Consider the following 17,674-nt stretch of genomic DNA (forward strand, 5'->3'; position numbering starts at 1 on the left):
TGGACTTGGCTGAACAGCTCAAAAACAGGGGAGCTCACTTGATAAATATCATCCTCTTGAAAGCCTCCACCAACTGACATTAGGACAGATGGGCCATTTGCAAATGTTTGGTTTGTTTGTCTCTGGGCCAAAATGAACTTTATTTAAACCTGCCACTTTAAACCAAAGTTGATTTGGTTGTCTCTAAACCAGAGATAAAGTGTTGGCTTTCCAAAATAAACCATCAAGGGAGAAATTTGTTTTGTTTATGTCTTTGTTTGTTTAAAAAAAATGTTTGTTTGTTAAAGAAATAATTAAGTTCTTTCCTCCCTCTCCTCAGGTGTACGTGGCCGCTTTCGCCGTCTCGGCATATGCGTCTAGCTACTTCCGAGCTGGGAGCAAGCCCTTTAATCCTGTTCTCGGAGAAACGTATGAGTGTATCCGTGAGGACAAAGGCTTCCAGTTTTTTTCAGAGCAGGTGGCTATCTACCCTTTTTGTTTGTTATGTACCCCTTTATATCAGCTTTCACTGAAGGAATCACTTACGCCTTCCATTACATGTGCTTTTGAAGTATTTATTGTCCGCCTTTCACGGGCTTTAAAGCGGTGGAGATAATTACAGTGCATTTACACATAAAGAGAAAGACCGATTTCCCTTCCACTGAAACCTGACCACCCCCATGAGCAGGAAGGCACTTGCGAGGCACAGCCCGCCTTTGACAGCAGGCATCAACAGTGCCCTCTGTGTAAAGCCATAGGGAGACAGATTGTCAAAGGGTGAAGCATTTGCCCAAACTGATCTAAAGGTTTCAAGTGTGCACCCTTACTCATTGACCTTGTCCTTCTGGGGTATGAACATCACTATGGAAATGGGTAGCACCAAAGAAAGACACTGTTCTTGATTTTATTAAAGAGGAATCATTCATTCATGTATTTATTCATTCAATCAATAACTATTTCTTGAGCATGTAACTCCTACCCAGCATTATTCCGGGCGTGGGGAGACGGCAGTGGGGTGGGGGCTGGGGGCCAGCAATGCCTGTTTTCATCTGATGGGTGGACATACTTTATACTGATGTAGCCTGCATTCCTTGAAGTTCGTTGAGACTTTCCCACGTAAGCATTAGCAGATAACAATATTCGAGAAGAAAGAGCAGGGTCTCTGGGGTCAGCCTAGGTTCAAATCTCAACTCTGTCTCTCACCAGGTTTGTAACCCTGGGCAAGTCGCTTAACCTGTCTGTGCCTCAGTTTCCTCTTTAAAGCAGAAATAATGACAGTGGTTACAGACCTCAGATGGCTTTGTGATGATTAAATGAGATCCTCTTGATCACGGGCTCAGCATGGTGTCGTACTGGAGGATGAAGTGTGATAGGAGTGTTCGTGGTCGTGATTGATACGTGACACCATGGTTTGGAATAGTGGGATACTGGAACATCCTGAGTATCTGTCAGTAAGGAATTGTTTAGCTAAAATAGGATGTCCTGATACTGAAAATAAAGAAGACTCCTCTCACCTCTAGTTAAGACAACAACCCAACATGTCCACCCTCTGCATATCCCTAAATGTCAGCCTGGGAGCATTAGACACATTTGCTTCAGTATATTTCTCTCCTCCCAGTTCTTGGAAAACTGAGGGAAAATGGGTGGGACCCTAGCATGTTATTTCCTTCCTGTTATCTTGCTGCCCCCTTTGTCAATGGATTTGCATTCTGCAGGTAGAAGTGGAAAGACCTGTAGCTGAGGGACTTAGGAGGCTGGTGCTGGTCTTCATGGTCAAGGACAAGCAGTGTTCTCCAAGACTCAAAGGCAAAGGAATATACCACAATCCCAAAGCACATTTTTAGTAGCTTTCCAGTTAGAAGCTAAAACAAATTAAATACAGATATCGAGGAAGTGAGAGTTAAATCAGTAGTTAAAAGGAAAAGATAATTCGATTCAAATTCAACTGGGTTTTTTAAATACCAAAGCTAAAATGGAATGGGAATAAATGAAAATATAATTTGGTTACCATGGCATTATATGCACTCATGTGAGGAAATAACGGCCCGAAATAGACCAGACTACAGCAGACAGTCAGGACAGGATGAATGGTGTGAGGAAAGAGTAGTAACGTGAGCTTCGCGTGAAGCTGAGCTTCCGTCCTGTGAGCCCCTGACGGGGTAGGGCCAAAATCAGGATCTGCTTGCGCACCTCCAGTGGTGGCACGGAGCGAGAAAACAGAGCTGCTGGACGTGTGTGCACAAAAACAGAAAGAGCATTACATAATTCAGTCTTTGGTTCCACGAAATGGATCTCCAGGAAATAAGCAAGAAAGAGATCTGGTCATTGTTAGCAGTATAGGGTGTGCGGGTGTAATGGAGACCGCTTTCATACCCTAACCCCAGCACTACTTCTGTGTGTGGCCTCGGATAAGCTACTTAAACTTTCTGAGCCTCAACAGTGTCTTTCTCTCTAAAACAGGAATCATAATGCTGAACTCCTAGGCTGTAGTATGGCTCAGGCAAAGTGCGACACGGAGGTATAAAATACTCCCACTGAAGACAGTGAACATTCTGCACTTGGCTGTTGCTCTCATCTTGAGGGCAACGTTTTGAAAATGCTTTTTACTGCACTGTGTTAAGAATAGTAAATAAGGTGTATAATTTAAGGGGTTTGAAGTGGGCGGACTGTCCCTGGTGAGTCTCTAATAGAAAGTCAGCCATGTGGGCTCACCAGTCCCAATCATGCTGGAGCCCCATCATCTGCCTGGAATTTGGCCTTAGGGCCTCAGAGAGCTGGTTCTTCGAGGACACCCAGGAATGGAAGAGTCTCTCAAGGACAGAGTCACCCAAGCTAAGCCTTTAAGAAGCCGATCTATAAACTAGAACTCCATTCTGTGCATTTGCTGTAAAGAATAGGCCTGACCTGGGGATCCATAGGCTTTGATCACAAGACCGGGCATCCCTTTCCCCATACACAGATGACTTGGGAAACCAGAATTTCATCACCGGGTGAGTGTAGAATGAGAAGGAGAGGCGGCTGTTGAATTTGAGGTGCTCAGCTGCCCACAGCCCCAGGAGTGGTAGGGGTTTGGGACAGGGCTATCTGTTTCCTGGCCCCCGGGAGACACATCAGCTCAGCCTCCTGCACTCCCTCTCCCAGCCTTGTTTATGCCGACCCGCTGACTCACTGCACGCGAAGACCATCTATGTCTAATTTCTTAGACTTAGACACACGGACAGAGCACGCCGGGCTGCTTGGTGGGTTGCATGTTGGTACCTGCCGGTGTGGCTCTTCCTGCTCCTGGCCCGGGAGATGTTCTGCCTTGAGGGAGACAGCACACCACTCCCAGCACACATTACGTACGGGCGCTACACGTCGGCTTTCAGAGCTCGGGGCCTGCTTTGCCTTCTGGTACCTCTCTACAGCGAGTTGCGTGTACTGAATGACTAGTAAGCTGGGTAGGACTCCCAAACTAGTACTTGTGGGTGGGATTTTACTCTAACAAGGATGCTGATGGAACTCACTTATCCCAGAGAAAGGAAACGAGGCTAACTCGGCTCTTCTGTGGAGTTTTCGAGATTTGAAAAGCTACATCTATCCTTTACTCCAAGCCTTTGGACAGTGTTGTTCTGTGGTTTGGGTGGGGATGTGGTTGTTTGAAGTGGTCAGTGGCTGAAGACACTGAAATAATAGCTTCTTCACAGAGTTTGGCTCCATACCAGGTGGCTCCTCTGTGTCGTCTCTCACCCCAAAGACCCCGAAATGCCCCATCAAAATGACTCATGCGGTCAGAAACCAGAGGAAGCAGTTGGCTGCTCAAATTTTCCTCACAACAATGAACAGTTAGGTTCAGAGTCCTTTGTGCTTTTCACACTCGCATAGACTCTTAATTTGATTTTCAAAATACCCGCTGTGTGGCAGGTGAGGTGAGGGTGAGTCAGAGGCAGGAAACCGAGGCCTGGAGCTTTTGCCTCTCCCGGTGCCCATTGTTTCCCTGCAGTGGCCTTCCTCCCTCACCTGTCTCGGGGTCTCTCATAGGTGTAGTTACTGTCCTCCAAGCTGCCGGGGTCATTGGCTTCTGGTAAGAAAATAGCGCCCCATATGCTGATCAGACTCTGGGACTTGGCCTGCCCTTGTTACTTAGACCAAATGCACGTAGGACTTTGTGCCCAGCTCCCATTGTGCTCTGGGGTGTGGCCTTTGTGAATAAGCAACATTTGGAAGTAAATCATAAACATTCCTGTCCTGCGTTCCACCCTCCGGCTGTACACCTTCTCCAGGGAGGAGTTTGATTTGTGCCGAGAACTGTGATTCAGCCTTGGCCACCTAAATAAGCTCGGAAAGGGGAGAATTCAGACAGGACTTCCTTTTTCTCCTCAGGGATCAAGTGTCCTACCGACAGGTTCTTCCTGACTTGGTTCTCCTGCCGCCTGGCAGACAGCTAAGCTGCTGGCTTGGAGCGTCGTCGGAGACGGGGTTCAGATGGGACTGGTTCAGAAAACTGATTTCAGTTAGCTTTGCTTCTGTTTGTAGACCTTTGGGAAAGGTCTGGTATCTAAAGGCTGTGCAGTTAAGCTATTACCTAAAAGATCGTTCCTGATGATCTGGAACTTCAGTTCTCGGATGACTATTGGGGCCATTCTAACCATTTACTCCCCCTGGATCCCCTCCCCCAGCCATGTGCTATTTAGAGTTTAGGACTGAAAAGTGAAACGGAGTTATTGGCAGTCACTAACCCATAAAAGACTCAAATGAAGTCTCTTTTTTTTCCCTTTGCTCCCTGGCCTCAGCCCTCCTTGCTTTTCTGTTACTCATCACGAGAACTATGAGCATACGTTCTTGGATGGACTTATAAATACCATACTTATCACTTCTCTCCCTGCGTGCTCACTCACAATAAAATAGCTCTTTTATCTATTAGCAGGCAGAGTTTGTCACTACTGATTAAAGTGGCATCTTATTGAAAGAGGTTTTCAGAAGGGAATATCAGGCTGTTCAAAGAGAACTAACGATGGTCAAATCCAGGGCTGCTAAACCAGTGCCCTCCACTTCTGGGTCAAGTTATCATTTAATGTGTGTTTTGTTTCCACTTTTGAAAAGAAGCCATGGGCTCGTCAAACAAAGTGATGAACCCTGAACATGCAGGAAGGGAAAATAATTGGCAACTGCCTTCTCCTCAAAAAATCAGGCCAGCAACCTTGGCGTCATCCTTAATAGCTTTTTCTTAGAATCCATATCCTATTGATCAGCAAATCCTGGGGTCTTCCTTCAGAAGCCTTCCTTCCACAGCCAGCCACTTTCACTGGCAATCCCACTGGTGTTGGCCTCCAAGCCCAAGCCAAGGTAATCAATGACTAGGATCATTGCAGTAGACTCATTAGCTTGTCTCTTGTTTCCATAGCCAGTTTCTCACCCAACAGTCAGAGCAATTGCTTCAAAACAGGAGCAATACTTGCTCAACACCCTCCAGTGATTTCCCCTGTCACTTGGAATAAAATCCAGAGTCCTGGCCATGGCCCCACAGAGCCCTCTCCCCTCCCCCCCGCCCCAAGATACTAGCCCCGGAGAGGATATCTCTCCCACCTCTGCTCATTCAGTGTCAGTTGCACTGGCCTTCTGCCTCTCTTAAAACATACAGAGCGTTGGCTAGCCCTGAGCAGTACTCGTGTTCTCTGCCTCTGATGCACTTCTCCTGTTTTCCACATGGTGCACTTCCTTATTTCTCCTAGCCCCAGATGATTCCATGGTAGAGAGTCCTGTCCCTACTGCCCAGTCTGGAATAGCACATCCTCCCATCCTCATGCCTTGCATTCTTCTCCTTAACACCTGTTACTACTGGCAAATTTCTTTATCCATGTTATCTATTTCTTTATTTCCTTATCTATCTTGCCCACTTATGCACCAGAATGTTTTCTACTCCCAGGGATTAGGACAGCTCAGGACACATCAGAGGCAGTCAGTAAACATGAACACTTGGGCACTTGCATGATTCTCACCTGGCATTCATCCTCTCTTCTACAAGCTGTCCTTTGAGGTTGGAGGTGAGCCAGGGACTAGGTAGACTCTATAGTTAGGTCTTTGGGCAGCTGCAGAAGTGATGTATTTAAAGGAGACTCTTCTAAATCTGAAAAAGATATACTCACAAATACACAAATATTAAAATACACTCTTTCCCCATCTGCTTCTCCCCATACCACTCACCTCTTATATAAAGTACATTTAAAACATAAATAAAAAATGTCAGGTCAGGGTAAGAAAGTCTTGAGAGATACAAATAAATGACAGGAATTCTCAACTAGTAGGGGAACTCACTGACTTTGGGCTTGTAGAAAGAAAGCTACATAAAAATACCTGAACAGTAAGGACATATATACTAAATTCCCGAATGTTTGGGGGATCTTTACCAGTTAGAGATTGCTCTGATTTGGGATGGAGAGGAAGAAGCAGAGAGGGATGCTAGAAACCTGTCTAAACTGGATTTACCCTGTAAGCTGACAGACACTGTCTCCTTCAGGGCTGGGTCAGTTCAGACTCAAAATCAAATAACTTTCTGAGTTACATCTGGGTTAAGATGTAACAAGAATAGAAACTCAACCAAATCCAACACTAAGGTTAGATTGTGCTCGCCATTCTCTGTTCCAGTAGATTTTAGAAAGATTGCCATCAACAAAAATTAAATCATGAGCCTTGAATTACCCCCTTTCGGTGGGCCTTCAAGTTAGTCAAAGCCTTAGTATAATCTTTTCCTAATTGGCTGACATCCGCTGGTGCTGGGATTTGAAGAGACACTGAGAATTAGATTTAGAGCATTTTGAAGTCAGACCCTCAGACCTCATTTTACAATGACATAAATGAGATTCAGAGAAATTGGAAGTTCAGACTCAGAAGATTCTTTGTCTAAATATCCATAAGATGGGATCTTAACAGTGTGCGGAGGCTTTGGGGAGGACCAGAGCCCAGCTTTGAGAGCAGCCATAGAGAGACAGCTGGGGAATAACGGAAAAAGCACTGGATTTGAAATCAGAGGACCTTGATTTAAAGCCACCCCCAATTAACCATGTGGCATTGGAGAGGTTCTTTGTTTCCTAATTTATAAAATAAGACTAATGAAGACACGAGGTCAAGGTCACCCTGATGACTAAATGGAAATACTACTCATGAAAAATGGTTAAAATTTAGTCCCTGCACACTTCATACCAGCACAAGATCCTGTAATTTCATATGTCTTCTTTTTGTTTGCAAAGTCAGTGGTATGAGCCTTATTTTATAGATGAAGTAACTCAGGCCCAGAGACTTAAAAACTTGCCCAAGGCCCTTCAGCCATTAGATGACGTTGCCGAGTTAAGACCTGCATCTCTGGGGCTCCAGAAGCCCTCCCTCATTCCCTGATGCTAGTGCGGCACACGGCACGTGCTCCAGAAATGTTTCATGAATAAATACCTGTTGTGAGAAAATATATCAAAGAAAAAAAATCAGACCTCACTTCAATTTTCCTGGGAAGCTTTGTAAACTCCTTAAAAGCAATGTGCACCAAAAAAATCACTTCCAAAGGCCCTTTTAAGCCAGGAAAAAAAAAATAAGCAAAATCATTTATATTTGACCATTGAGATTTATCCGTTCAGAAAACAGATTTTGAACCCACATAAAGGTCTTCTGCTAAGCACTGATTCATGTATCTGACACAATAGTTTTAAAAGGTCAAAGTTGCATTTTTATGGGTGGGTATAGATTTTATGGTGTGATAGAGCTTCTTTTATAGTTCATGTGGATAGTATATTTATCCCAGTTTTATGGGATTTAAAATTATTACAGAAGAGGTTTATAGTTTGTATATACTGTACTTTGCTTTGATGTTTGATGTTTGTAGCCAGATTTGGCCACACCTATGAAATGCCAAATTCTTAATCAAGACTGCAAACCCTACATTTTTTACCACATTGTTTATGTGGGAATGACTATGATCTACTTTTAATTATCTACTTTAAAATATGCCTATGTTCTGAGGGAAGGGGGATGTTCCGTAGCTTCTCACCTGCTGCACTGGGTAGTAGGTTGGGTGGGGGAGGGAAGGAAGAAATAGGGTGCAGGTGTTGCCTTTCCTGGTTTTTTTTTTTTTAATATTTTATTAATTTGACAGAGAGAAATCACAACTAGGCAGAGAGGCAGGCAGAGAGAGAGGAGGAAGCAGGCTCCCTGCGGAGCAGAGAGCCCGATGTGGGGCTTGATCCCAGGACCCTGGGATCATGACCAGAGCCGAAGGCAGAGGCTTTAACCCACTGAGCCACCCAGCTGCCCCTTCCTTGGTTTAGTTTTATATGATCCCAAGGTGTAGTAGTTAACTCCACTACTTTCATTGAGAGCTGTTGGGGAAGGAAGGGGGAACAAGAATGCTTCATTTTGTGATATTAACTATCTCCAAGGAGTTCAGTGAAAAAAAGACAATGAAGGCCAGAAGCCTTAGACTTCTAAACCCTGCTAAAAGTGAATATTGCCCTAAAAAAATCTCATAGGGGGTACCTGGGTGGCTCAGTCGTTAAGTACCTGCCTTTGGCTCAGGTCATGATCCCAGGGTCCTGGGTTCAAACCCCACATTAGGGCTCAGGCCTGTTACTCCCTCACCTTCTGCCTGCCGTTCTGCCTACTTGCACTCTCTCTCAATCTTTCTGTTGAGGGGAAAAAGTTAACAAAAAAAAAAAAAAAGAAAGAAAATTCCATAGGCACAGAGAGGGGCTACATTCTTAAGAGGCCTGTGGGAATGAAAGCCATCCAAGGGGTAGCAAATTTGCATCTCCTACCTCATATCAGATCTGGCATTTATGTTCCTTGAGACCTGAAAGATACGTGGACTATTGAAATCTTTGTCTCTACTTTTCTTCGGGTCAAGTTTGTAAAGTTGAAATTCTGTCAGTTACGTGTGCATGCGGAACGACTCTAGACTATCCTATCCTATCCCAGAGGTCTCTACCTGAGGAACAGGCCCATACAAGTGGTTTTCAGACCCTGTTCCTCATTACAGCTGAGGGTCCAGGGCAAGGAGAGTGACTGGAGATGGGTCACCTCCCCACTGAAAACCACTGATGTAAACCTAAAGTGCTGAGGTTTACATCTGTTTCTTTCCTGTCGGTGTGTTTGGGAAACACTGCTGAATTTTTCTGATGTTGGTCTCCTCTTGGGTAATATACAGGCATTAGTTAGGCTAGATGCTCTAAATGTAAAATAAAAAAGAGCCAGCTAAGTCAGAGAAACTTTGAAACGCTGCTGACAGCATTCGTCTGGTTTCACTGATCCTGAATTGTAATATGTACACCGCTCACTTGCCTCCAGGTACAAAGATAATGAGGAAACCCCACTCGGGAGCTGGGTTTTCTCTTTAGCTTCTTCATTAGTGAACAGCACAGAAGCAATGACCCCCAGTGACAAAGCCTAGAGAAATGTACAACAGTCTCCATTGTGGGGAATTCTCTTTCCTGGAACAAAATTACATATTTACTCAAGATTTTTTTTATCTTGACAGAATATGAATTAAATGTTTTCCTTAGCAGTTGGCTAACATTTCTTCAACAATTGCTTGGCTCTTTTTTATAGAAACATTATTCTTGGGGCATCTGGGTGGCTCAGTTGGTTAGGCGACTGCCTTCAGCTCAACTCATGATCCTGGAGTCTGAGGATCAAGCCCCACATCGGGCTCCCTGCTGAGCAGGGAGTCTCCTTCTCCTTTGACCTCCCCCCACACCGTGCTCTCTCTCTCTCTCTCTTTCAAATAAATAAATAAAATTTTAAAATAAACATTATTCTTTTAAAAATTTGTCTTGAACCAGTCCTTTTTTTTTTTTTTAACAATTTTATTTATTTATTTGAGAGAGACCCTGCTTTTGTTCTTACATCTTTCAAAACGTGTCTCTATCCCCAGCATTTACCTCTTGGCTGTTTTTCTTGTATTCAGGAGGCTTCCATGCACCTGATTTCTTCTCAGTCCTCAGCAAGATGAGCAAATTGGGGCTGGCTGTATGAGGAGCGCCCTCTTGAGGACCGATATGTTGAAGGAAAACTGAAGTTTTCATTCACTTAGACACTGTACACTGTGTTACGTCTCAGGGCAAGGGCGAAGGAATGGATTTCATGAGACACAAAAGTGAACTAATTTTTTGTTTTCTGGCCTTTGTTTCCGTCAGGTCAGCCACCATCCACCTATCTCTGCATGTCATGCTGAGTCTGGAAATTTTGTTTTCTGGCAAGGTAATGTGCTCATATATTTGGCCTGTGTCGCTTTTTGTAATGTTCTAGAACTACTGCAGGTGCTTTTGAAGATCACAGGTAGGCCCTGGACTTGGGCCTTGTTGTATGGATCTACACCACTTGGCATTCTTGCCTGTCACCCCTGAACAATTACCAATACCTGTCTACTTCATAATTAAAGATTCAGGAAGATAATCTAGTTGTTCCCTTAAAAAAAAAAAAATTCTCCATCTGTGTCTGGGCCATCACCACTTATTCCTATAACTTTTTCTCTAATTCCACAACCACTTGAAATGCCTTGTGTATTCAAGAGACACTAAATATTTATAGGTATTTATCCGAGTTTAGACAACAAGGTTCTTCTTGCTTTTGAAAAGTTTTAATTTTATTTCTAAACAGCATGTTTTAGATTGCTGACTTTTTTTAGTTTGGCAGTTGTCTCCGTTTATATTTTGGATTTGGGAGGAGGGTGAATTGTTCTGAAGAATAAGTAAGACTGCAAATATTTTCTAAATGGATTAATTAAGTTTGTTAACATATGTTTATTCAAAGGGCAGAGTGTACTATAGAAGGAAAATTTGAGCATCCTGGTTTTTCAAACAATGAGCACACACATCAAATTTTAAAGCATTTTCCTCTGTCAACAGTGATGACACTTGATTTACTCCTTTGCCATTAAAAAAAAGCTCCTTCCCCCACCCAAGTTCCCAGCCAACCAGTTCCTTTCTCTGGAGACAATATTACCAGTTTAGGGTACAAGTACTATAGTACTTTTTCTGAATCTTTGCTATTAAAGTTTAGAAGAGAAGCTTGACTATAAACATCTCTAACTTTCACTGAAGCCCTCTGGGAATAATTCTTATAATATCTCTAACCTTCTAATTGCTAAATGTCTTTGACCCTGTAAGCCCTTTATTATTATTTTTAAGTTACGGATAATATGTATTTTCTCCAATTAGCTTCTGTGTTTTCCTTACCTTACGTGACAGTTTTCTCCTTTGCCCTCTTCTTCTCTTCCTCATCAGCCCTTTCCTGGGAAATCGCACGTATTCGCATAGGCTCACAACTCCTAAATCTTGCTTTTTAATCCAATCTGACATTTCTCTATACCTTTTAATCAGGTTGTTTAGGCCATTTACATTTATTATCTTTATGATGTAGATGGATTTAAATGTGTCCTCTTAGTATTTGTCGTATATTTGTTGCATCTGTTCTCTGCTCCCCTTTTTTTTCTGCCTTCTTTTGAACTGAGTACTTTCTATGATTCCATCATATCTCTTTTGTAGACTTCTTAGCTATACCTTTTTGTTTCATTTTTTAAGTTATTACTTTAGGCTTTATATTATATATGTTTAATATATCATAAGTCTATCTTCAAGTAATAATATGCCACTTACGTATAAGAAACTTACACATATGCTTCCATTTCCCCTCTCTTAACCTTTGTAACTATTACAGATGTAATGTTTATTTATGTATGTTATAACCCCCATAATACATCATTACTGTTTTTGTTTTAAACAATTATCGGGTGCCTGGGTGGCTCAGTGGGTTAAGTCTCTGCCTTGGCCTCAGGTCATGATCTCAGGTCATGATCTCAGGTCCTGGGATCGAGCCCAGCTTCCCCCTCTCTCTGCCTGCCTCTCTGCCTACTTGTGATCTCTTTCTCTGTCAAATAAATAAATAAAATCTTTAAAAAAACAAAAACAACAATTACCTTTTTTGGGGGGGTAACAACTTTATCAAGGTGTAATTTGTATATTATACAATTCACCTAATTAAAGGGTATATATAATTTAGTGATTTTTAATATATTCACAAAATTTTACAATTATCATGACAATCAACTTAGGAACGTTTTTATCACTCCAGGGGTACCTAAGTGGCTCAATCAGTTGATCATCTGGCTTTTGATTTGGACTCATATCATGTCAGGGTCATGGGATTGAGCCCTGTGTTGGACTCTTATGTTCAATATGGGATATATTGAGATTCTCTCTCATCCTCTCCCTCTGCCCCTCCCCCTGTGTGAACTCTATTAATAAATGAATGAATGAATGAATGGATGAATGAATGAATGAAATTCTTAAAAAAAGAGAGAACATTTTCATCACTCAAAAACATATATAAAAACAAACCCCACCCTTTAGCTAATACCTATTCCCACCCCAACTTCCAATTTCCATCAGCCTCTTCCATCCTTAGGCAACCCCTTATCTACTTGCTATCTCTATAGATTTGCCTATTCTGGATATTTTATGTAAGTGAAATCATATATATGTGGCTAGGGGCTGCCTGGTCCCAGCCCTGTCCTTCTCCTGGTTAATGGCCGTGGCCCCCTACTGGCCTCCCTACTTTCACCTTGGCTCCCCCATGGTCTGTGTATTGTCATGCAGCAGTCTGTGGGATCACCGGTCTATGCCATCCTTTTTCTATCCTTTTTAAAAATTCAATTTCTATTCTAGTCTCTCATTTTTAAAGATATTTATTTGAGAGAAAGAAATTGAGAGAGAGAGAGCTATCATGAGCAGGGGGAAGGGTAGAAGGAGAAGCAGGATTCCCGCTGAGCAGGGAGCCTGATGCGGGACTCAATCCCAGGACCCCAGGATCATGACCTGAGCCAAAGGCAGACAAGCTTAACTGACTGAGCCATGCTCTACTCTATTCTTCTTCTGTTTTCTCCTTGTTGGTGCCACCATTTATGCAAGTGAGACAGATATGAAATCACCTACAAATTCTCCCTGTTGTTCAGAATCTGCATCTAATTTGCCATCTAGTTCTGTTTCTACTTCTTTCAGGTTCTGGGATCATTCCCTTCTACTCTGTCTGCTACTGTGTTAGTTCACTTCACCCTCACTTACCTCTTGACCAATTACAGCAGCCTTGTAACTTGTCACCTTCCTTCTCATCTCTTGTGCTCCTGGTGCACTAACTGTATTTCTCCCAATTGTCTTTGCAACGTTTGTATATAATCGCGTGCATTTTCTGTCTAAAGAAATATCTTATTTCCCCCAAGGCATACATACCAAACTTCTTTGCCTGGCTTCTGGAGCCCATTGTTCTCATACTCAATCTTGTCTTTCTGCTCTTCTCTCTAAACAATCCAAGACCCATAGGACAGAAACGCACCCTGTTCTTTTACACCTCTCTCTCTCTTTGGACAAGCTGTCTTCTGCCTTCTGTCACTTTTTCTCTGCCTGGTGAACTCCTGCTTATTCTTCAAAGCCTGATCTAAGTTGCCCTTTCTGATGCTTTCCCCAAGAGTGTTGGTCATTCCTGCTTCTCTGGCTCCGTTTCATCATACAGTGTACCTAGCTATAGCCCGTGCTTTTCTTTTTGAGCATTACTTGTTTTCACTTTTGTCTGCCTTTCATACCATGAGTTCTTCTAAGAGAGGGACTTCATCTATAATTTTAGTTTTCCTGATTCTGTCCCAGATACTCAGTTGGTACTTGTATTGAATGAAATGTTATCCTGTAATGTAATGGACTTTATTATGGAGAGACTGTTCTATATAGTGATTATTTATCCAGCCCAAGAATTCTTTGATCTGTGTAGCTTGCCTGCTAGATATGCACTAATCGGTATTTCTTTTCAGACGTGAGATGGAAAAACAAATTCTGGGGCAAATCCATGGAAATTGTTCCTATTGGCACAACCCATGTGACTCTGCCAGCGTAAGTTCTTCTGTGGTTGGGAACTGTGTGGAATTTAGGGCCAAGATACAGCTTTAGGAATGGGATTCCCATTATACCCCATGGTGTTGAGTATGTGTTTTGTTTTGTTTTCTTTTTTTTCCCTTTTAATTGGTTTGACAGTAAGGTCAAACGGAGCTCGTTTCGACAAGCTAACATTTTCTTTCCTTCCCATGGGAATGCTACCTAGAAACCAAAGTTCCCGAGCAGAAGCTTTTTAAAAACTTATTTTTACTTCCTAACAAAATTAGGAATGGTGGTTTTGCTTTAACATCATTGGCCTACCTCACTGTCAAAATTCTTTTTAAGAAGAACATCTTGATTCTACAGGGATTACTGACCCTCATTTATAAAGCAAAGTGGCTGCGAGGGTGGCTTCCGGGTTGGGGCCCACAGGACTCGGATGCTCACTTAGCAGTTGCAGATCCTTGGGTAGGTTCCTTAACCTTCCTGAGCACTCGTTCCGTCATCTACAAAACAGGACCACCTACTCTACAGGGCTGTTGTGAAGACTAAACAGATAATATCTGTAAAGCACTGAAGAAAGTCCTTGGCACAGAGTCTATGCTGTGTGAAGTGTTTGGTCTTATTACCATTATCCTCATAACTGTTATATGACTCTGAAAATAGTACCTGAATACTTTCTCATCATAAAAAGATATATGTGTATATTAAGATTTATATACAAGATAGTTATGTCTCTCTGCATAGACTGTATACATACACATATGTGTATATATATATATATACAATATATAGATATATATGTATATACGCATATGCATGTGTGTGTGTGGAGAGAGAGAGGAGATTGTGAGATCCCCACACCTTCCCCATTGCCTCTTCCCATCTCTATCTGAGGATTCAGACAAGTCGCCTCAGGCTCTCGGTTTTCTCCTCTGTCAAAGGAGAGAGTAGGTTTTTCCAGGAGATCACCAGCTTCTAGTAAGTCCCTGGCAGCTTCCACAGTGTCCAGCTCTGCCCGCTGTGGCTCTCTGTGGCCTGCGTGTCTCCTCAGAGAGTAGAGGCTCAGGATGCCCGGCACAGCTCAGGCCCTCAGTCAGTGTTGGTTCTGTAAATGAAGGAATGAGTAATTCATCCTGGGACTTTATTTTTTTAAAGAGCAATATTTGTTTGCATTTGCTGCTGGATCTTCTGGGAATTGTTAAGGTCACTGTTGCCTCCTTTTTAGCTTCGGAGATCATTTTGAGTGGAACAAAGTGACCTCCTGCATCCATAACATCTTAAGTGGCCAGAGATGGATCGAGCACTACGGAGAGATTGTCATCAAGAACCTGCATGATGACTCCTGCCACTGCAAAGTGAATTTTATCAAGGTAACCCAGGTGGCCTCGTGAGTTTGACCCCGGAAAGGCCTTGGCAGAGCTAGGGCCCGAGGGCATAGGGAATCTCAGGGAACTTTTCACTTTCACCTTTGTGCCATTGGGCAAGCAATGCCAGGGGCTCCCCGGTGTCCCCCTCCCAACCTCTCTCACCTCTATCAGGGCCATGGCCCCTCTGGCCTCCCTCCTTCTTCTCATACTTCCTCATGGTCTGTCCTCAAGGCAGTGGCCAGAGGGACACTTTTAAAACATAACTCATCGTGTTACAATATGGATGAACCTTGAAGACATTATGCTCCATGTAATGAGCCAGACATACAAGGACAGATACTGTGTGACCCCACCTGTGAGGTACCTAGAGCAATCAAACTCATAGAGACAAAAAATAGAATGGTGATTCCAGGGCCTGGGGGGCTGGGGAATGGGAGTTAGTGTTTAATGGACACACAGTTTCAGTTTGGGAAGGTTCTGGAAATATATAATAATGATGGTTGCACAACATTGTGAATGAATGTGCTGAATGTCACAGAATTGTATGCTTAGAGATGATTAAAGTGGTGTATTTTGTTATGCATGTTTTACAAAAATTTAAAAAAAGAAAGTCATGCTGTATATCACAAAAATCCCCCCACAACTTCCATCTTTCCCAGTATAAAAGCCTGCCTCCAGACATTGGCCCCCAAGGCCCTGTGCGGTATGCGCTGCCCCCTCACCCCTGATGTTCACACACGTGCACATACATGCACGCCTGCACGTATACATACATGTGGACACACACACCTACACATGGTTCTGTGTCCGCACATGCGTGCACACGTATACCCACTCCTTTCTCTCCAGTCTCAGCTGCCACCATACCCCCCTCCTCTTCCTTCCCCACCATCTTCTGACGACACTGGCTTTTCTCTCTCCACCTTCTTTTCCTCAGGCCCCTCTCCCCAGATCCTTATGTCATCAGCCCAGCCTTGTTAGTCACTTTCTGTCATATCCTCTTTTCTTACAAGTGTTTACTCCCGCCCATAGTTAACTTGCCCACTGTTGGTTTACTTGGGTATTTTCATTTTTGGTCCCTGCACCCTCCTCGCCGCCCCTGACTCCGGAAAAGCAAAAGCCTGAGCTAATCTTGCTACTGCTGTAGGCTGATGTCTGGAGAGGCTTATGAACATTCATAGGGTACGTGAACAGATTGGCCGAAGGCAAAGCATGGAATAGTCTGCTTACCTTTCCAAGTGCTTTGATTCCCTTAGATTCCTCTTGCCCTTAAAAATTTCATGTGTTTAAAAAAAAAAAAAAATTTCATGTGTTTAAAATGGTCTTAAAGGAATATTTGCATTGAATTAAGATCAAAATTCTAAGCAGAGAGATGAGGCTCTAACTGTGGAATTTCACGCAGTACCTCTCGGCACCACTTAGAGCTGCTGGGGGACTCAATGGAGAGCTAGGTCGGGGTCTTTCTTATATCCTAGAATTCAGACCTAGACAGAGAAAAAGCTAATGATGTTTGTGGTGAAATAAAAATGAGCCTGCCTTGAAAACTTCACGCAGGCTCTCTGCAAAAAGAAGCAAAGGGCAATCTGTTCCAGGTGAGGGCCACGGCTTCTCAGCAGCTCCGCCAAGGAAATGGGCTCGAGTCCCATTTCCACCCTCCATCTGGTACTCACACACTCAGGGCTAGAGAATCCATTTCTGTAGCTACGAGAGAAGAGGGAATTAGAATACTGGACATGCCCCTGGTGTTGAAAGAGCATCTGAAAACAGATGCAGCCTTCCGGTGGAGCGTGAGCGCCTTCCCCCGTGGCGTCCCACCGTATTGCCAGCATTGGATCTGTCAGGGGCATCTGTAACAGAAAATCCGGCTCCCGCTTCAGAATACACTTAAGAGCCTAGACACTGTTTGTTTCCTTTTTCCTCCATGTTTATGTGAGTCGAGACCCCAGGGTAATGCTTCTGATGTAGCTCTGTGATGCTGCTGTCCTCTGGCCTTCCTCCCGTCTTCCCCATAAGACACAGCATGGGGAAAGCAGACCGCCAGAATATGACCCAAAAATGTCGCTCAGTTTTATTGGTTTCCAACTATGGATTCTGTTTGGGATGAAAATAGCACTAGGAGTTTTGATTTATGAAGTAATGCCTTCCATTCTTTCCTGGGGATTTTTTAGGGCAGGTAACTGGGAGACTTGGGGGAAAAGTCAACTCTAGGGAGTTAGACCCCCCTCTGCTGGCCAGCTTGCGGTACTGTATGAAACCCGCAAGGCTGAGCCGGACTGAGCTGCTCTGAGATCAGGACCTATCCACAGGGGAAATATGGGTCGCATCATGTTCCAGTGGGTTGGATGAGCAAATCTAGTTTGGGGGAGAAATGTTGGAGAAACAGAAAATGGGTTGCTTTACAAAGGAGCCCTCTTTGTTGGTTTGCAAAAGACTGTCCAATTCCTGTTG

The 17,674-nt window shown here is 43.4% G+C and overlaps 1 protein-coding gene across 6 annotated transcripts in view; it reads left to right on the forward strand.

Moving 5' to 3' along the window:
• Nucleotides 1–17,674, forward strand: part of OSBPL3 (oxysterol binding protein like 3) — a 180,291-nt gene that overhangs the window by 151,672 nt on the left and 10,945 nt on the right. For all 6 annotated transcript variants that reach the window (XM_046020812.1, XM_046020810.1, XM_046020815.1 and 3 more), the window contains 4 exons: nt 320–457; nt 10,134–10,197; nt 13,796–13,874; nt 15,085–15,229. In XM_046020812.1, the coding sequence (XP_045876768.1) occupies nt 320–457; nt 10,134–10,197; nt 13,796–13,874; nt 15,085–15,229 (426 nt within the window). The remainder of the gene's footprint in view (nt 1–319; nt 458–10,133; nt 10,198–13,795; nt 13,875–15,084; nt 15,230–17,674) is intronic.

The sequence above is a fragment of the Meles meles genome, chromosome 10 (genome assembly GCF_922984935.1).
Source record: "Meles meles chromosome 10, mMelMel3.1 paternal haplotype, whole genome shotgun sequence".
In the NCBI taxonomy this organism is placed as follows: Eukaryota; Metazoa; Chordata; class Mammalia; order Carnivora; family Mustelidae; genus Meles; species Meles meles.